The 22,241-nt window shown below is 36.9% G+C and overlaps 1 protein-coding gene across 1 annotated transcript in view; it reads right to left on the bottom strand.

Moving 5' to 3' along the window:
* babam2 (BRISC and BRCA1 A complex member 2) overlaps window positions 1-22,241 on the bottom strand; it is a 96,236-nt gene that overhangs the window by 69,121 nt on the left and 4,874 nt on the right. The window contains exon 4 of the mRNA XM_084096576.1: window positions 14,104-14,198. Coding sequence (XP_083952702.1) covers window positions 14,104-14,198 — 95 coding nt within the window. The remainder of the gene's footprint in view (window positions 1-14,103; window positions 14,199-22,241) is intronic.

The raw sequence follows: 22,241 nt of genomic DNA, 5'->3' as shown, positions 1-22,241 counted from the left end.
CAACGTAAAATAAAATGTAACCCTACTGGGTAATATAAGGTAACTACAGGGGTTAAGGTTAGGTTTAGGTGTGGGTTCAGGGGTAGAACCTAGTTATTACCGAGTTTTTTGTCCATAAAGCTGTCTAATAAAGCTGGGTTACACTTTATTTTAAGGTGTCATTGTTACAGTGTAATTATATATTTAAGAAATTAGTGAATATTAATTAACAATATGTACTTACTATAGGGTTAGGGTAGGATTAGGAATTGGTTGAGGGTTAGTTGCATGTAATTATGCATAATTTACTGTTATTACTATGGTAAGTACATGTAACATATGTAACAAAGACACTGTAAAATAAAGTGTTACCTAAAGCTGTTCTCATTTAGATATTTCCTGTCAGACATCAGTATGATATAGTGACTAACTACATGTTAACCAGCAATCCAAAAAGTTGCTTTAAAAACAAAAAAACAAAAAAAAACACACGCTAAAATGGTAAAGAAAAGATGTTAATCTAGTGACAAAGTTGCTAAATTGGCTATGTGGTCATTAGTGTGTTCTGAGTAGTTGCGAGGGTTTTCTATATGATATTCTGGAGTCTTTCCTTCAAAATCTAAGTTTTTTTTAACCCATTTTATTAAATGAAAGTTGGAAGAATGATTTTTTTTTTTTTTTTTTTTTTTAAGTAAGAGCACATTTATAAGCTGCATAATATGATAACAAGAGCTCAGGATGGGTTGAAGCAAGAACGAGGAATTAACATATCCAGTTCAACTGCTTTAACAAGACAAAGTGGAGATACTTTGTATGGCTTTTACTGTTTCATACCACCTTATTGTTTTGTTTGACCTCAATGGTCACCATGAAGTGCTGATCTCAAGTGAGCTTAAACTACACTAAATCTAAAACAGTGCTTTGTTAGTGCAAGTGAACAATGGGTTTTTTATGTCTCTAACCGGTTTTTCTGTGAGAGCTGCAGAGGATTATTGCACTTAAAGTCAGCAAATGGTGCCGAGATGCCTTCGCACTCCCGCATACGTCTGGATTTATGACAGTTGAGGGTTTTTCCCAGCATACGCTCATGGTTCAGGTGCGGGCTAAATGCTGATATTTACAATCATTACTTTGTTTGAACACTTCAAACTGCAGTTCAAAGCAGAATTCCTGGTGTGTCGGAGACCTGGAAGCAAACGGGGCTTGAGGATTGAAAGGGCTGAAATTACACAGGTCACTCAGGACAGAGTGTTACAAAATGTTTAGGAAATTCCAGATGGGCAAATTTAAGAGGCTGGAGAAGCTGGAGTTTAAATTATACAAATATAAATCTGTCAGTGAAAGAGTTTGTCAGGCCAGTTGATATGGCAGTGTCTTAAGACTATAGGCGTAATGACTAAGTGTAATACAAAGTATGTCTTGTGTGAACTCTGTTTTTTTACCACTTGGAATTCATTCAGTTTTTTTTATTTTTTTTATTTAGTTTTCTTGTCTGGTAGGTATTTCAGATAATTTGCTCTTTACAACTTAATCTTGGTTGTAAATCAGATGACTCCAGGGTTCAGGCCTTGTTCCAGCAATAGACTTAGTTACTTCTCTGCATCTTGGGCAAATCAAAACAAGGCTGTACAGATAAAGCAATAAAACAATGCAATCTACATAATTATACCAGAAGCAACTGTCACAGAAGTAAAAAGAAAAAAAAGAAATGATGGGCTGTACATTAAAGGGTAACTCTCGCCAAAATGCAACCTAGGCTCTTTTTGTGAATCTACCCGAGGCAAACTTTCGTTTAAAAGCATAATTAGGATGGAAACGCCACTTTTAAGTTTGACCGTATTTTTGTTTTCGGTCAAATTGCGTTTTGAATGGGAGTGATTGGGGCACGACTATGATAGCATCAAAATCGCTATTTTTAAAACACTAAGAAGGCTCGACACAACATGAAACTTTGCTGGAAGTCTCACCAGGGGCTCTACACATGAACTCCAGCATTGAGAACAGTGTTTGCGTACACAGAGTTTACTAAAAAGAAAGATTTTGAACAACTCACTGTAGCTGTTGTTCTTCCCGGTCGCCGGCATTTTGTCAGTCAAAAATAGTCGATCTCCGAATGTGAATGAACTGACTCTGAATTTTAGTATTGTTTCTTATATGAGGATCCTTTTTCAAATACAAGGTCAATATTGATTTTCACTAACGACAAAACAACAACTTATCCGTGAATTTATATGGAACTAAGCTTTAGGAGCTTTCCATCTTTACTCTCCTCATGTTACGGAGATCGACTATTTTTGACTGACAAAATGCCGGCGGACGGAAACACAGTGAGTTGTTCAAAATCTTTCTTTTTAGTAAACTCTGTGTACACAAACACTGTTCTCAATGCTGGAGTTCATGTGTAGAGCCCCTGGTGACACTTCAAGCACAGTTTCATGTTGTGTCGAGCCTTCTTAGTGTTTTAAAAATAGCGATTTTGATGCTATCATAGTCGTGCCTCAAGCACTCCCATTCAAAAGGCAATTTGACCGAAAACGAAAATACGGTCAAACTTAAAAGTGGCGTTTCCATCCTAATTATGCTTTTACACGAAAGTTTGCCTCTGGTAGATTCACAAAAAGACCCTAGGTTGCATTTTGGCGAGAGTTCACCCAAAAATTTAATTTCTGTCCCTCAAGTTGTTCCAAACCTGTAAGAATGTGCGTAACCAGACAGTTGACGGTAGTCATTGACTTCCATAGTATGCAACAACAACAAAAATCCTATGGAAGTCAATGACTACCGTCAACTGTCTGTTCACCCAACAGTATTCAAAATATCTTATTTTGTGTTCAGCAGAAGAAATAAATTCATACATGTTTGGAACAACTTGTGTAAATGGTGACAGAATTTTAATTTGTGTGTGAACTATCCCTTTAACCTGCTGTTCCCAAAATCTCTCTGGCCGACACACTTCCCGGCAGTTTCCTGGTCAGCAATGCCAAAACAAACCCCCTCCTACCTCTCTATTGTCAATGCTTCATTCTTCCCATTATGCCAAGTGACTCGTAAAAACTGAACTGCCGGTGTGATTGCCAGAAGCAGGTTTAAAAGAACTTTAGGGCAATTACGGGACACCAATGAAATGCCCCTCTATGGGGAGTGATGGGAAATTATGCATCCAGAGGGACGAGGAGGGGTAAATGACGGGCACATTAATCAATAACATAAGAATTAACCATACAGGGATGGCAAAAAATGCATTTATTGTAACCCTGTGATACTAACTCTCCCTAAATTTATAAAGCTACTGCATCATTAGAGGAATTTAAGTTTAGAATGGCAAAAAAGTACAACATTTACATAGATATATTTTCCATTTAAATGCAAGCATACATCGCAACTAGCAAGTGTACAATTTTAAAGAAGCATTTGATTTTTACGTCTAAAAAAGATCCATCATAAATCTTGAATTATATAGATATGAATAATAACAAATAAAGTTGAATTCTGAATTTTGACCTAAAAAGAAAAAACAATATGTAATTTATTTCCACAACAGCTATGTTTCCATCAACCTATTTGTATGCGCATTTTAGGATATTGCATTAAAAAACGCTGGATGGAAACACCAAGGTGTGCATAAAAACAATTTATGCGCTCAACTGAGGTGGATACATCTATTATCCGATAAGACATGCGCATAAACTACAATGGAAATACATCTGTCGAATAAATCCCTCGATCCGCAACAAAAACCTCAGGTGACTTTCCCTCAACAGTGGATCTGATTGGATAACTGGACTAACCAGCAGACCAATTGCATCACAGCATCTCAAATGTTGGTGTGATCATTCTGAAATGCCTGAGTCAAAGTCTGTCATCAGAATGATTTGGTTTAATTCCTCCCAGAAGCATCCGAACGCACGAGAACACGACAGTGTTTATTGAGTTTCGTCTGCCGCTCTGAGACGCAAGTCATTTATGATGGAGGGGAAAAAAGAGCCACAGTTTCTTCCCCGATTGCAGCAACTTCCATTTTTATCATAAATATTTTGTGGCAATTTCCCAGGAAGTGACGATTTTGTTCTTTTGAACACATGGGAAGGAAACGCTGCTTTATTTGCAAATGTTTTATGCGATTTTCCAATTTTGAGCATAAGTTAAATTCACAACTTTGGATGGAAACACAGCTAATGACAGTGGAACAGAAAATCTGAGATTAGCTGTTCAGTGTCATTCAGTAAAAAAAATAAAAAAAATAATTTGGGGCACAGCTGTGGTGTGAACATATAGATCTAATTCTAAATGAATCAAACAATGTTTATGGTCAAGTGTATATCCCAGAGTAAAGAAGTGAATGACACACCACCAATGCAAATCTGCTGATTAACCTGTATCTTGATTAGACTGTATCTACTGTCTATGGTTTCACTTGTTCATTCATTTAGTGTTATTCTTTTGACTTTACACAATTCAAACAGTTCAATAGTCCCACTATGATATTAGGTTACAATGCCTTTTAAACCTGACGCTTTTTAATAAAGTGTGGGTTGCACCGCGGTCGAAACAAGGTCACACACAAAAACGTGGAATATAGCAGGATTATGCATCGCATGAATCATTAATCTAAGCCTAAACAAGACATCACCACAGGCTGAGATGTTTGCTGTCTAGACTGCAGCCTCGATTCTCCGAAGCCCGGTGAAACTTAAACTGAGCGTGCTTTGATCTCTCTAGTTTTCCCATGGCTAACGTCAGATGTTCCACCCGAGAGCTTCGACCACTGTCTCAGCCACCTCACCACAATTAGCTGCTCTTTCCTCAATGGCCAGAAAAGCCACTAATTAAAGTGAGAAGCAGTAAAGCTGTAGAGTGCTGCTGTGGCAGTGTTAGTGTTTGACGGAGGTTAATTAGAGACACTAAAATAGAGGCATGTATAGCAGACAGGCATCCCTTACTCAAGTTTAAATAAACGCAGATGTGCTTTACTTTCACTCTCATTCTGCTTTTTAGGAGACATAATATTTTTGTTTTCGGTTATAGAAAAAGAGGTTTGTAAAGAGGGTGTCAATGTGATGAATTAACATTAAGGGCCCTATTTTAACGATCTAAGCGCGTGGTAGCGCACGACGCAAGTGCACTTAGGGCGTGTCCGAATCCACTTTTGCTAGTTTAACGACGGGAAAAATGGTCAGCGCTCCCAGCGCATGGTCTAAAAGGGTTGTCCCTATTCTCTTAATGAGTAATGGGTGTGTTTTGGGATTTACGTGCGTTAAACCAATCAGAGTCTCGTCTCCCATTCCCTTTAAATGCCAGTTGCGCTCACGCCATGGCGGATTCGCTATTTACATGACGGAATTTGATAGTGGAAAGACCGAACGCGTCTCCAGAGCGCAAACGGATCTGCTCGTGCACGAGGTTAAAGCTGTGTGTGTGTGTGTGTGTGTGTGTGTGTGAGGTTAAAGCACAAGCAGAACATCTACGGGACAAGCCGGATTCCACCATATATTTATGTACACAATAATAATCTTTTACATTGTAATCCTTTTATTTTAAATATTTGGCATGTTTGTGTGCTGCTGCGCATCCCTGTGTGTTTAATAAGCAGAGTGTACGTGCTTATGGACCCGCTTATAGGCGCACATTACTAACGTGCTCTTTAAATAACAAAAAAATATATATTGCGCCATTGACTTTAGAGCAGGTTTCAGTTGGTCAATGGCTCAGTCTATTTCTGTTGCCTCAAAATAGCAATGCGCCAACAATGCGCCAGAACACACCTCGTTTTCAGACCAGCCTGCCCATGGGCGCACAAATGGGTGCAAATGCATTTGCTATTTAAACAACGTGGCGCAGGACGTGAAAATGATAATTGCGTCAGACTGAAATTAGCAAAAAACACTTGCGGTGCGCTTGGCGCTGCATTGCGCCGGGTGTAAGATACGGTCCTAAAAGAGTCAGTATAAAACAGAAACTGGATTTTAAAAGGGATAGTTCACCCAAAAATTCTGTCATCATTTACTCACCCTCAGGTTGTTTCAACCCTGTATGAATTTCCTTCTTCTGCTGAACACAAAAGAAGATATTTTGAAGAATATGGGTAACCAAACAGTTGATGTTGGGTAGACTGAACAGTTGACCCCATTGACTTCCATAGTATAGAAAAGAAATTATTATGGAAGTCAATGGGGCCCATCAATTGTTTGATTACCAACATTCTGCAAAATCTCTTCTTTTGTGTTCAGAAAAAAAATTAACTGGAGAAGATTTCCTCATCAAAGAAGGCGGAGCCCCAGAGCCACACCAATCTATTACATAACCCCCACTTTTTTTTAGTAAAGTTCACTTTGGCAAGCTGTTTCAAACTCCTTAAAACAAACTCCAAATCAACTTCCTTTTGACTTGATTTTGTTCTAAAAGATGTCACACCAGATCATTCTTTGATTTCGCCTGAAACATATCAGTGCTTTAATTGCTAATTGATGTCCGGCTTCGTAAACCCAAATGTAGTGGGGGAAGTACCGTCACTTAATCATAAACTTTCCACCAAATTGTGCAAGTGAATGGTCTGGTTAGAGGAATTATGTAAGATTGGAATAAATTATGGTTTTTGGCCCTCTTCACAGCATGCTGAATCACTTTGGGTCACTGTTACATTAGACAACAGGATTGGCTGTGCTCAGTCTGAAAATGAAGCATTGTTAAGGTTCTCCAACTAATGATGGTCAAACTACATCACAACTGTAAAAAAAAACCTTTGTAGAACAAAACCGTATTGTAATGAAGTGTCTTTTTTTAGTTTTCAAGGATCTAAGGATTCTCAATTGCAACCTGTGTGTTACTTTAAGACAACAACCATACATCTAGTTTTATTTTCTTTGTTTTTATATGATCTAACTTCATTTATGTAGTTGTCATTTGATTTATCATTTAACCATTTATTCACCATTTTATTATTATTATTAATTTACGTAATTTTATGCTATTATATGACTATATTTCCTATCTGTTGTTGTTTAATCCGATTGTGAGATTCAAAGGGATGTTTGTCTTCATAAGTAAGAGATAATAGAAAATGTCTCAATTTCAAGGTTTTTAACATCACATGCAGGACAAGGTTGTGACGCAGTAATTTTCCATTGCTTTTCCATTGGGATAATAACACTTGTTGGATTTGTACTGGTCAGACGAAGTCCGAACACTGAAACATAAGCAATTAAGATCACTGGTAACACTTAGGGTCCAATTCTCACAATTAACTTAAGTTGCCTATAAGCATATTACTATGGTATTGGCTGTTTATTAGTATTTATAAAGCACATATTAATGCCATATTCTGCATGACCATATTCTACATCTCTTAATCCTACCCAATACCTAAACTTAACAACTACCTTACTAACTATTAATAAGCAGTAATTAGGTGTTTATTGAGGCAAAAGTCATAGATAATAGTGAGATTTGCACCCTAAACTAAAGTGTGAACAGATTATTCAATGAACTGCTCTTTTGATCACACCGTCTCTTGTTTCTGCTCTTCTCTGTCTTTCTCAGTCAAACTCTCAGGCTGATAGAAGACTGTTAACAAGAGTTTTGGGCACCAGACAAGACTTGCTGCTGACAGGTTGTACCGGTTTTGGATTACAGACAAAACAAATTTCTCTTGACAGGATCGAGTGTCGGATGGATCTGATCTTTTTAGACATGGAGATCCGATCTAACAGTTTTCACACAATTGTCAGTCTGCTCATTGTTCAGTGCTGGGGAGATACTTCAGTCATGCATGTCCTGCTGTCTATTTGAACGGGTTAAGAACAAAATTTCTTAAACTTTTCAATAAAGTCATATGAATATATTTAGATCAGGGTCCATTCTCACTATTAACTACGACTTTTGTCTCAATAAACTTAAGTTGTTAAGTTTAAGTATTGGCTATTAAGGGATGTAGAATATGGTCATGCAGAATAAGGCATTAATATGTCCTTTATAAATACTAATAAACAGCCAATACCCTAGTAATATGCATGCTAATAAGCAACTAGTTAATAGTGAGAATTGGACTCTAAACTAAAGTTTTACCTCTTGTTCTTCTTTACCTCAAATCAAGCAAAAAAAAAACAAAAAAAACACTTCATTTTCAGGTTCAAGCTAATGTGCATAAATGTTCTAAAGTAAGGACTGAGCGCATGGAACTAGCAAAGAAAAAAAAATCATGGGTTTGATTCACAGGGAATGCATTAACTGAAAAAACACACAAAAAACAGCATTTATTTTTTCAATGAATTGCCTGTCTCATTTTTAAGTGTTAACACAAATTATTCTGACCCTTCATGCTTTTCTAAACTGGTATTTGGTACAGATATCTGTTTGCCGGCTCTGACCTTCATCAAAGAAAGTGCCAAGGCTTGAGGCTCTCGGGTGCTCAGGTGCTGTGTGAATGAAAAGTATCTGAATGAAATTGCTACAGCCGCTGCTCTTTAGAGTTCGCTGAGTCATATTGTGTTTCAAACAGTGATATCTCAGCTAGCCAAATCAAACTTGCGATCTTTGTGGTAGCAACACAATCTCTGCATCGTCATAATGTTATAAGTGCGTTTACTTCAGAAAATCATATTACAAAGCCAATACTAAGAGCAGAAAGGAGCCTCAGGGCATCTCTATTGTTAATGGTGTATTGCATTGGAAATATGTTTTTGTCATATTTGCCTAAAATATGAAAGAAGTCTTATTTGCATTCATGCATTGCACATCAAGACAGGTTTGGCGACACATGTCACTGATCTGTATATTTTGTGACAGATCACTGATTACATGTCGTCATAACCCATATTTTAATGTGCACAAACACGTACAAATTAAACTTTGGTCTGTGCCTCACACAAAGCTAGCGTTTGGCTTCATCAAAAGCATAAGAAGTCATATAAAGTACAGTTGCTGATTTATTGTGTGTTTTCAACACTTTTAGAGCTTCATTCTACAAAATTTGTTGTAAAATGTTGATAAATGATAACAGAAATGTCACTTTTGGGGGAAATTTAATAGCGATCTCTATTAATGTGTCTGTAATAAGACAGATATTTACAAAATTAAAACTTAAAAAAAACTGTAAAAGGAAACTACATTATTTGACTTTACTCAAAAAAAAAAAAAAGAAATGATGAGAAGACTCTGGTAACACTACTTTTCACACCGTAATAAATCTTCTGGTGTCAGCGTTTCACGTAAACTCACCATTCGGGGCATGGAAACAAAATGGTGGTTAGCAGCTAATAATACTAAGTTGTGACAGACTGTAAACAAGCCCAAGTTTTGCTGAGACATCAGGAATTCCTCACAGGAGTGTGAAAACTGGGCGATATTACATGTAGCTGGAAAACAAGCCAGTGTCCAGCATCTGAATGCTGGCCATGTGAAAATCAGAATCACCAAATAACAGTGAGAAAAAGTGTGGATATATTTGTTGTCAGCTTAGCAAACATGCTAATATCAAAACGTCAATTGTGTCCTTATAACGTGGCTGTTTGGAACAGACTTGGCGAAGGGAGTAATGAAAGATAATCACGTTCTCTTTATCTTCACATGGAATGTTAGCATATTGTTTGTTGCTGTTCATGTATAAAGTGCATATCATGTGATGTTGATGAACATGTATAATAGGGCTGCACAATATATCGAAATATCACAAATGTATATATCACAATATGCATATCGCAATGGCTTGCAATAACTGGGGTCATGAACAAAAGACAAAGAGAAAATCACTCACTGCTCTTGGCTAAATAACTTTTGTAGCTTTAATAAGAATCAGTATTTAACATGTGAAACACGTACAGTACCAGTCAAAAGTTTGGAAACATTACTATTTTTAATGTTTTTGAAAGAAGTCTCTTATGCTCATCAAGCCTGCAGTTAAAAAAAAACAAAACAAAAAAAACCCAGTAATATTATGAAATATTATTACAATTTAAAATAATGGTTCTCTTTTTTAATATATTTTAAAATGTAATTTATTTTTGTGATGCAAAGCTGAATTTTCATCAGCAAGTACTCCAGTCTTTGGTGTCTTATGATCCTTCAGAAATCATTCTAATATGCTGATTTGATACTCAGTTATTATCAATGATGGAAACAGTTGTGCTGTTTAATATATTTTTTTGGAATACTTTTTTCAAGATTCATTGATGAGTAAAACGTTAACAGCATTTATTCATAAAAACAGCATTTATTCAAAATAAAAACATTTCTAACAATATAAATCGTTACCATCACCTTTTATCAATTTAACGCATCCTTGTTGAATTAAAGTACTAATTTCTTTAAAAAAAATAGTTATTGTTCCCAAACTTTTGAACGGTAGTGTATATTGCTACAAAAGATTTCTATTCTAAATAAATACAGTTCTTTTTAACTTTTTATTCATCAAATAATCCTGAAAAAAGTATCTCAGGTTATAAAAAAAATATTAAGCAGCACAACTGTTTCCAACATTGATCATAAATCAGCATATTAGAATGATTTCTGAAGGATAATTAAGACACCAAAGACTGGAGTACTTGCTGATGAAAATTCAGCTTTGCATCACAAAAATAAATTACATTTTAAAGTATATTAAAAAAGAGAACCATTATTTTAAATTGTAATAATATTTCATAATATTACTGTTTTTTTTTTGTTTTGTTTTGTTTTAACTGCAGGCTTGATGAGCATAAGAGACTTCTTTCAAAAACATTAAAAATAGTAATGTTTCCAAACTTTTGACTGGTACTGTATGTAGGTTATATAATTTTAAATATATTTTAAAGATAATTTAAGTTTATTTTACACACTTTAAGCATTATCGTATCGCATATCGAATATCACATTATTTAATAAGTTATCGCATATCACATTTTTCTTCAATATCGTACAGCCCTAATGTATAATATTATAAACACAACTAAAGACGTTCAGTATTCTACTTACATAACTCAAATTCTCCCGCCACCTACTTTTTAAATTAATCGCAAGGACTCTCAAACTTGTTGTCTTTGTGGTAGTAACACAATCTCTGCCTAGTCATGATGTTATAAGTGCTCAAACTTGAGGAAATCATATTACAAAGCTAATACTAAGAGCAAAAAGAAGCATCAGGGCATCTCTTGGAAATTGTGATTTGCAGAATGAATTGCGTCTCCTGTGTGCTTCCAAGTTGCTGACTATGTACAGCGTTTCAAATCATTTTCTTATGAGGTTTTATAACACATAGGGAGCTGTCTATACAGGCAGTAGACGGCAAGGCAGCTCACTAGGTTTTGGAACAGAGCTGGATATTAAGGTGTGAAAGATCAGGACGCAAGAGCTCTTTGTTGATCTTGAGTCTCTCACACGGTAATGTGAAAATGATCAGCTTGCAGGAGAGGCACTGACAGACAGACTGAACCAGCAGAACCGTCTGGGAAGGATGAAAGCAAATAAGATGAGCAAGCCAGAGTAAGAGCATATTAAACAAATTAATGCCGTTTTTGGACATTATGTTTGCCAATGATGTGGCGTACTAATATCCCCAGGCCTTTTGGATCATTCATGTTTGGTTACACAAAAATCCAGTTTAGTGCAGAATAAACAGGATGAAGAACAAGACAGAGGGATCCTGGCTGCAAACCAGTGAAGGAAAAATATCCCAGGAGAAGAAACCGAATGGCTGCACACAGCCACACACACTCGAGCCACAGCGGTGAAGCTTAAAGACGCAAAGCAAACACATGGGCAGAGCGAAGCCCTGGCAGCGCAGAGGTGCTTCCCCCCTCGTGTTTTCAGCTGCGTTCAAGAGACGGTGAGCAATAGTCACCGTCTCATAGACTCTGACATAAGCAGGGGATTTTTTTTCTTTCTTAAAAATAGCCTGGAGCACAGCTTTAAGCAATCAACACAGTCCAGACTAATCTAGACCACGTCTTGCACAAACTCTGTGTCTCACTTTTGCAAACATCGTCTCTGAGGAACAAACCCATATGATGAATCCTGATTATTATTGGTCAGTACTGAGTAATTTAACAAATTCATTTAGCATTGAGATGCCAGCAAGTTTAGCCTATGGATAGAATAGAATGGAATGGAATGGAATGGAATGGAATGGAATGGAATGAATGGAACGGAACGGAACGGAACGGAATAGAATAGAACAGAACAGAACAGAATAGATGGAATAGATGGAATAGAATGGAATTGAATAGAATAGAATAGAATAGAATAGAATAGAATAGAATAGAATAGAATAGAATAGAATAGAATGCAACATGACAATGGTCAGTGGAACTTGCCTTTGTGGTTTTCACACAATGTCACTATAGAAAAACAGCATTAATTTATAAAATGGATATAATAAAAACAATCAAGGAAATATAATTATGGCTTATTATGACTTGTTTCTTATGGGGTTTGAATCAGCAACCTATGAATTGTTTGTAATAATACATTTGCTAATCACCCACTATGAAGAAGAGTGTTTAACAACACATCCTGTGATTTGAGAGGAAGAACAACAGACCTGAATGCTGTGGATCTGTGAAATGTCTCAAGTGCACATGAAACAGTCTGCTGGACTACATCTCTGACCACCAACTCTTCATACATTAATAGAGGTTTAACACATAACGTTGGGATTAGACTCATTGCATATTTCCAAATAAACAGATTTCAATCCACAAATAAGTGTAACAAATTTAGAGATAAAATAATGAAGTCCACAAATATATGTTAGGACAATTAATTAACAAATAAATAAAATACATAAAATACATGTACAAATATATTTTTATCTCACAAACCATGTTATTTTAGAGTCATCGAGATTGTTTAAAATATTGAATTTATAGTCAATATAAACCCGTTTTCATTTTAGTTATAGTCATTTTGTTGTGTTTTTGTCATTTTTAATAGTTATTGTTTCTAAATGTGTCTCTATTTTCTTTTGTATTATTTTTTCTAAATGAAAATGAAATGTTGCTTTGACAAATAGCTGAAATAATATGTTTATTTTACATTTTATTTCAATTAACAATTATTTATTTCAAGTAACACATTTAATTTGTGGTTTTAGTTTTAATTAACTATAATAACCCTGATCGCAGCAAACATTTATGAATCATAGCTTAAGCATTTATGACTCACTGTACGCATTTGTGGATTTTAAAACATTTCTAGCATGCACACAAATCTCAAGTCAATCAGATAACAATATCATTAATTCATACTCCAATAATCTTTTTATTTATTTATTTTATTTGCAACTTCGAAAAATAGATTTTACAGTGTTTTTTTGTTTTTTTTGTGGAAACATTTAAAATTCGGACCCCAAAGATAACACAATCGCCAAGCACGCGGCACACTGTGTGTGTAGAGATACACAGTGGCTCTTTATGCCAAAAATGATGTTCAGTGAACACAACAAACAAATAAATCAACAACATGCCTTAATAAAGAACAAATGACTGTTCTTTTTGAGTGTGTTGTGAGAGCAGTGAAGCCTCTGGTGCTAATTGTGCAATCCTAAAAGCGGCACCAGAAGAACGGCAGTGTTAAGTGCAGACGCAACGCTTATGTAATTCACCAACACCCTCTCTTCAGAACGCTGGAAGCCCCGCGGGTCAAATCTGGCTGCTGAGTCGACCACGCACATCGATACCAGCCATCAGATTTAACTAACTGCACTAAAGGAAGTTAAAAAGATATCTTCAAAGATATCAATCATAACAGAGCCATTGTTCTGTCTTCTTGGGTGTATTTCTGTACAACCGAGGTTTAGCCTGCAGCTAGCACATTTTTGGTTCACTGGAGATTTGAGTTTTTTTTTATGTGTGTGTGTGTGTGTGTGTGTAAGAATGACCCTAATGCAAGCATAAACACTTCACTAAAACACGACTATTTATATATGTCAGGCTTTGTTAAATGTGTTCTCTCTGAACATAGAACATCTACATCGAATGCATGATATTGCAGTGATGTTGAAAAAAAACAATCTCTTGTACATTTCTATTTATAACCATAATATGTGTATAGTCCATCTACTTAGCTACTGTTCTGTATCACAATATTGATATAAAAGCTCTATATTCAGAATACAGGATAATAATGGCATCATATAATTATAATCTTAATACGCACCGGAAGTTCAGATGGTTCGGGAAGGAAGTCGGCATCCTCTCCGAAGATAAAGTCAGGGGGCAGTTCTGGGTCACTGGCATTAAAGATGATGTCCCCTGTAAGAAGAAAAGAGTTAATCACACAGATAATAACTTCATAAATCATATGAAACAAAACACTTCAGAAATAATCAGGGTTTATTTTAATCGAACCAAACATGCCATGCTACTTACAGTTCCATGTACGCTTTTTATGTAAAAGATAAAGGTTGCATGGATGTTTACCAACGCAAGATCCTATTAGAGCGAACAATCAATGTTGATATCAAAGACTATTTTGAGTCTATGGCCTAATGGCACTTGTGTTGAGACCCTGGAACTCTAAACTCTCAAAGAGCAATGAAGTACTAATGGACATTAGCTATGGGAATAATGTTCTTCTGATATAAATATTGTTGGACTGGTGTTTCTATTATGATGGGCTTTATCTGTGTGCTAGAGGTAAACATTATGAATGCTGGGATTGATCGGGATCTTTCAATAGCTATGTTTCAATCCACCTGTTTTTAAGCGTATTTTGGGATATCGCATAAAAGAATGCAGTATAAATGCGTATAAAAGAGCGTAAGCGGACCAATCGCATCACAGCATCTCAAATGTTGGTGTGATCATTCTGAAATCAGTCAAAGTCATGTGCAAGGACAAAGCACATGAACAAGCTTTCGTATGCGATACCTTTCAGGGAACAAAATAGGTACAAAAAAATAATAATTACCTCTCCAGAGCATGTCAAAGTACATAGGCTATTTATTTCTTTATCATTATTAAGCACCGTGGTAACACTTTATTTTACAGCGTCCTTGATACACGTTACATGTATTATTATAGTAATTTATGCATAATCACATTCAACTAACCCTATACCAAACCCTGATCCTAACCCAAAATTAACATATTGTTAATTAATATTACTCAGCACTTAACTGTATAATTACAAGGACACCTTAAAATAAAGTGTAACGAGCATCACTTATAAATCAAATGTTTGCAGCATTGTAAAGGATTGAGTATCTGCTAAAAACCTATTGTATATCTCACAAAGTCCAAAGCATCATCACATCTCATCGCCACCAACAGACAACGGTGGGATGTGTAGGAATAGCTGGAGGATGATGATGAGGAAAAAAAAAGAAAAAAAAACTTTTGTTGTGTATGTCTTTCAATGGGGGAGGAAAGGAATTATAAGTTATAGCCGTGATGCTGTCCAGGGGTTGGGTGGGGATGTGCACAGATAGCCATATTAATCATAAAGTCATATTACTTGATTATTATTGTTATTGTTTGGAGGATTTGGAGGAGAGCAGGGGGACGAGAGAAAGGGTAAAAGATGTTAAATTACTGAATACCTTAAAACACTCAACACCCCCAAAGGATATACATTTTAAATGATAAGGTCTTTCTTTTCTTTTCTTTCTTTATCCTTATTTTTTCTCCTTTCTCCTCATCTGGTCTTATATTGTTGTTTATCGCTGTTTTGTTTTTGTTTGTTTTTTGGTTGACGTGTGTATTTTGTAGAGTTTCTGTATGTATTTCTGTATGATAATAATAATAAAAATATGTCATTTTAATATATTTTTTTCAAACATTAATTCTGTCATCATCTACTTGCTCTCATTAAGTTATATGCAAAAACTATGCTAAAGTTCTTGTCTCATGAATACCTCAGGTGAAAAAATAAAATTAATGATTAAAACTATTCATGATACAATTAATGAAAGCTTCTAACTAATGATGTAAAGTTCAGTCTGCTTCACATGGCTATTGTATGGCAGCAGAAGATGTGGTAGCGCACAAGTCTTTTCTATTTCCGGTACTTCTTTGGCTTTTCAGAGCTTAACAATTGGTTGAAGTTCCCTTTCGATGTACGGAAAAAACAAATAACTCAAATATCATCCATGTTTCATGTGACTTTGTTTCAAGCATTGTTTTTTTTGTAGCTTAGTTCCTCTCAAAAACTGAAGATTTCACCATATTCAAATAATAGGCTGCACATTTCTATTTATATACTGTAGCCATTCTGTTTCTCTTTTTCTTTCTTTTCCATGGATAAAAAAAACAGAGCAAAACAAACACAAGGCAGTAATTTTCCACAGATGGAGCATAGGGGAAAAAAGCCTGGATGATGTTTGTCATACATCTGTCACATCTTGGAAAAGCTGTTGCCAAATATATGAAAAGAGATAGCAGTGGAAATCTTGGGCAAATATGCAGCACTTCCCAAATTTACACCCTGAGGGCAGATGAGGAGGGTACTACTCGAGAAACATCGTACCAGCATTGGCAAACTCTTGTGAGGAGCGGAAAGCCGGAGGACTGGGTGCACTTTCTTTGCATGCAAACAACAGACAGTCAGCACTCCTGCCAGAGCAATCACAAGTAAACAATCAGCATTCTTCCTGGAAGTACGGCAACAGAAAGAAAAAAAAAAGAAAAGGAAAAAACGAGAGCAGGCAACAGTTATGAAATGCACAACCTGTGCAACTCTCTTCACTTTGCCATGCAATGAAGGCAAAGTGGTTTAAACAAAACACTTCTTTCCAACTAGTTCTTACTTAGAAACAGTCAGGGATTTTACTTCATTATATATTGTTATGATTTATATCACCCATTAGCATACATTAAATAAGCCGGTTCACTTGATTATATGTGTACCATTCAAAATCGAACCAAGAGCAAAGAAACTATTGCAATTGGTCTTCTTGTTTGCATTGCTGTGATTGGAGTTTTCTATGCTGATCTGTTTCACTGTTTCCTTGTGTTATGTGTTGATTCTTATGCAGAACAAATAGAAAAGAAGACATGTTAAGTTTCGTGACAACAGCAGTCCTGAAATCAATTTTACTTTCTGTAAATAAGTACATCGGTTAATAAGTAAAGCAAAGCAGTACAAATCTATTTCTATAGTTGGACCACTTCTCTTCTCCATCTACATAACATCACTAGGATCTGTCATTCAGAAACAGGGCTTTTCCTATCACTGCACACAACTGTACCTCTCGGTTCAGCCGGATGATCCGACGGTAGCTGCTCGCATATCAAATGTCACCTTCACCTTCAACTCTTCCATGCCTACAAAACTGCTTGTGGTTTCGGCCAGCCCAACACTTCATCACAACTTCTCCATTCAGCTAGGCTCATCAACCATAACTTCATCCAGGACAACCAGGAACCTTGGAGTTGTGATTGATGATTACAGGCCACAATGCTAGAACTGCCCGGTCCTACAGATTTGCCTTATACAACATTAGGCGGATCAGGCCCTTCCTATCGGAGAATGCTACACAACTCCTTGTCCAAGCTCTTGTTCTATCCAGACTGGACTATTGTAATGCTATCTTGGCAGACCTTCCAGCTTGCACTGTCAAACCTCTGCAACTGATCCAGAATACTGAAGTGAGAATGGTCTTTATCGAGCTAAAGAGAGCGCACGTCACACCTCTCTTCAGGCCCTCTCACACCTACCTTGTTTGGTCCGGATTTTTGGACTTTTCAGTTTGATCCGAATCAAAATTACAGGTGTGAAACCTCCCCTAGACCACGGTCCGGACCAAACTGATGAAATTTGGTCTGACGAAAAGAGGTAGTCTCGGTACGGATCAAACTGAACAAAGGTTTGGTTCGTTTCTAGTGTGAAATAATTTTCTGTATGGTTCGGACTTTCAGACCATTTACAGGAAGTTCTGGTGGTTCCCGCGTAGCCTAAAACAACTGAGAGAAGAAGACAGAAGATAGCAGGAAAAAAAATCAGGATTGCTTGCAGTCTTCTCCTCCTTTCCTGCCGGCGACGATAAAATGTTCGCACAACGAGGATGTTCATTTGGCGAATTTGAAGTAGCCTCGAGTATAGCTGGTGCTGCAGGGAGTAATGCCGTAATAATAACAGTATAGTGGCAACGATATGCGTCTGTTCATTCATTCTTGTCAAAGTTACCCGTCGAATTGACAACACACTGACGTCAGACGCAGATCCGTTTACAAACCAATCAATGTCAAGATATAGCCCACATATGATGACGACAGGACGCAAGTCGTCATGTAAAGTTCTTTAGTGCGCTCGCATAATTGCAATGTGAAACCAAACCAAAACTAACCGAATGTATACAATGTATCAAAACATGAACTTTGGTTCGGACCTTGGCGTGGACTTTCAGGTGTGAAAACGCCCTTCATCAATTTGCACTGGTTGCCAATAGCCGCTCGCATCAAATTCAAGGCACTGATGCTTGCCTACAGAACAGCCACTGGCTCTCCACCCCTATACCTACACTCACTACCTCAGACTTGTGTGTCCTGAGAAGCTTGTGTTCTGCAAGTGAACGGCGCCTTGTGGTGCCATCCTCAAAGAAGCACAAAATCAGTTTTATGGACCTTTACCTTGACTGTTCCCTGCTGGTGGAATGACCTGCTAACTCAACCCGTACTGCTGAGTCTTTAGCCATTTTCAAGAAACGGCTAAAGATGCATCTTTTTCGTGAACACTTGACCCATTGATAATAACACTTTCTATTTGATCTGGACTGGAGAAAATGAATTCCTCTGATGCGAGAAATAAAGCACAACACCACAGCAGGTGTACTTCAACATTTAGAAAACACAGATGCATCAAAATCATACGATATGGAGTGTGATGATTTGAATAGATTTGTAATTCTTAGGCAAAACAAAGGCAAGAGTTATGAAAAGATCTTGAGTCGATTGTCAGCTGTCAGCCACCGTCAGTTGCAAAATCAAACCCAGGAGACGATTCCTTCCAACACTTAACTCTGCTATCTTTCTTGATTACTTAGAGGCTGAAAAAAGTCTGATGTGTCTCTACTATCTATCCATAATAGATATTATGAATAATGGATAAGTGGACACATCGGTTTTCCAAGAAAATCATTCAGACCTGTTTCTATCTAAACAATACCAAAAAAAAAAAAAGACTAGGCCTATTTTAATTTATTGGGGGGAAAAATCTAAATGTTTAATGGACTACTTCTTGAACAGAGGAGCATGTTATTACTTAACGTAAGAATGTGGATGTAATTCAAATACTGATTACTATGATTTATTGTGGTTAACTGTGACACAGTGTTAAGAATGTGTGTGTGTCGTTCAGTTGCGCCTCCATTTTTGTACTAAATTTGATTTTCCATTTTAATTTACACTTGAGCTCAGGCCACTAATGCACTCTGATAGTGCACAACTAAAAGCACTGCCTCACGCATGTCCCAAAAATTACCAACAACCAAACTTCTCCAATAACCAACCCATAGTTTTTCTTATAATTCTTCGGATCAGACACACATTAAATCACAATATAACGAACAAGTCGAAAGCCACAAAGCTCCAAAAGAAAGAGAGCTTCATTGAGTAACCTCAATTGCTCATTGCCAGACTACATGATCAACTCCAGCTCCGAGAAATATGTTCATATGTGGCCTCCGTGAAAAACTGCTTGAGTGTTTGAGTGTCTCATGACTCAGAGCTATAACAGGAACTCCCAATTAAGATCATTGCCAAGTTATAATTACTATCCAACCTCATTAAACATCACTGAGCTGTGGTACTTGAAAGCATTTCAGATAAAACCTCTAAAAGCTCTTCTCAGAAGCTTGTTTCCAAATCAAAAGGATTGTGCTTTCAGTGCACCGCCATTACAAATCTTGAAGAATCTGTGTAAAACATTTTATTTGGCTTAACATTTGCAGCATGTTCATAGTGTAACGACCCTTTAAAGAAAGTAGTTCTGCCAGTTTATGGGGAAATTAAGACCCCAGTTTGCCTCCTTTATTTTGTAATTGATGGTATTGTACACTCTAAAAACAATGTTGAGTTGTTTCAACCCATGTTGGATCAAATATGGACAAACCATAGACTGTAAAAAAAGATGGACGACGCCCCTTCGCTCTCTTCCATTGATGAGAACTGAAGCCGCCAGAGTCCCGATATGGCGCTGATATATTGGAACTTGAGTCTGCGCAGTAGCGATCTCGGGACCAGACCTGCGCAGTAGTGAGCAGGAAGTAAAGCTGCTAAATCAACGCTCCACCCTCACTCTCGCAGAATGCACTCAGGGAGAGTGAATTCTGCACACTTTTTTAAAAATTGATTGCAGTACGACAAGAGGCTTGTTAAAATAAAGTAAATACAATCTCCTCAGTCCTCCAAAGATCCAGAAAAAATGTCTGTTGGTGCTTCAGTGACTACTTCGCTCAGAGAACCTGTCAATCACAGCTGTCAATCATGACGTTACACCACCGCATCACATAACTAACTAAAAAGCAACTTATTTTTGAAACAGACACTTGAACTTACATCAGCGTGATAAAAACGACAGCAAATGAAAGAAACCACCTTTGGAAAAAAGCTATTTGAAGTGTAATTTAATTGTTTAGTTGGTCTCACGTCCCGTTGAATAACACGGGGAGGCGGGACTTATGACCTATACTAGGACCAGTCACCGGGGGGCGATCGAGACGTTTTGGCTTCACTTTTCAGGGCTTGTGCGGCACGCTTGGGACAAACCCAACCATTGGTTTACATTTTTAAATACAATTTTAAACCCAACGGTTGGGTTTGTCCATATTTGACCCAAACATGGGTTGAAACAACCCAGCATTTTTTTAGAGAGTACAATGCAATCAATTACAAGATAAAGCTAATAAACAGAAATTAAGATTTCTAGGCCTGGGCTCCTACATGCTGTGATGCTCATGTCAGGAAGTTGAGCTGCATGATTCGGGATAAACTGAGAATCAGGATTTTATTGTTTAAAATAGAGATCATGATTCTTAATAGACAACTAAACAAAATAACATGTAATTTACTAGAGGTCCTGACAAAATGTTGGTTACTGCAGTCTATTTAAAAAAAATAATTAATTAATTTGAATAGATTTTTATTTAATTTTTTTTAATTGGGTTGAATGAATGATTCAATGACTCATAAATACGCCCAGACCTTCAGACTATTGCAGCTTTTCTTGGCCAAGGAACGCCCAAAAGGACGTTTGATTGACATTGCCACCAATCACAGTCCGCGTCATGTTTAGGGGGCATGACACTATAATGTCGATGTTCCTACAATAACAGACCGGCGTGCATCTAATAAATTATTCATTCAAGAACGTTGTGCAAGTTTACGGCAATAATGGAGCCGTGAACTTCACATACTTTTGATATTCCAGCATTTAGTTGATCCTGGTAAGCGCTCATTGTCACGGTTGTAAACACAACGGCGTTCTTCTTCCACGAGGGGTTTTGGCGTCACGGCATTTGTTTTCAGGCGGACCGATAAAGAACGCGACACACACGTCTCCCGGACATCCTGTAGAATTCAACCAATCAGATCGCGACTTTGAAACTCCTGAAGTGTTTCCAGAAAAGTGTGCCAACAGATCAGCCAACGGTGCGTGGCCGTGACGTCTGAGGCTGAGACTACTTGCTTTATTACTGGATGAATTAGCGTTTTTGAACGAATCTCTTGAATGAATGATTCAATGAAAAATCTATATTTTTACAGTCACTTGTCGCCACCTACTGGTGTAACGCTGTATTGATACATTATTTATTTGAAGCATCATGTTACTTTCAAAAGGTGATTTGCTCTATCTTGATTGCTTCCGTATGCATCAATGTTTGCATCCGAACTATAAACTTTTATCCCAGTACTTCTGCAATAATATGAATTAATAATGATACTGTGTGGTTGAAAAGACCGTTTGTGAAGCTGTTTCACACCTAAACATGACCACTACTCTCTCTGGTTTAGCATCAACGCCAACGTACTTGATCGTACTTGTCAAAGGTTTAATAGACAAGGCCGAATCACTGTCATTTTAGGAATAAAATCATGTGGGTGCTTGAATAGAGATCGAGATCTGTTAACGATTAATTGCGCAACTCTATTCGGCAAGTCTCTATTATATTCTCATAGCAATATTAGTATGGCGCCCCTCTGTTTTCAGGATCAATAAAGTATAATTTATGACTGTACAACAAACGTATTCGACAACTTACCTGGGGAACTTGGCGAGTCGTAAGCACTGTTATTTTAATATTGGTCATATAGTTTTTGTTCAGATTTTTTATTTTTATGTATATTTTTTACACTTTA

The sequence above is a fragment of the Abramis brama genome (assembly GCF_963993115.1).
Source record: "Abramis brama genome assembly, chromosome: 21".
Classification (NCBI taxonomy): domain Eukaryota; kingdom Metazoa; phylum Chordata; class Actinopteri; order Cypriniformes; family Leuciscidae; genus Abramis; species Abramis brama.
Note: the sequence above shows the minus strand (reverse complement) of the source record. Positions and strands in the feature narration are given on the sequence as shown.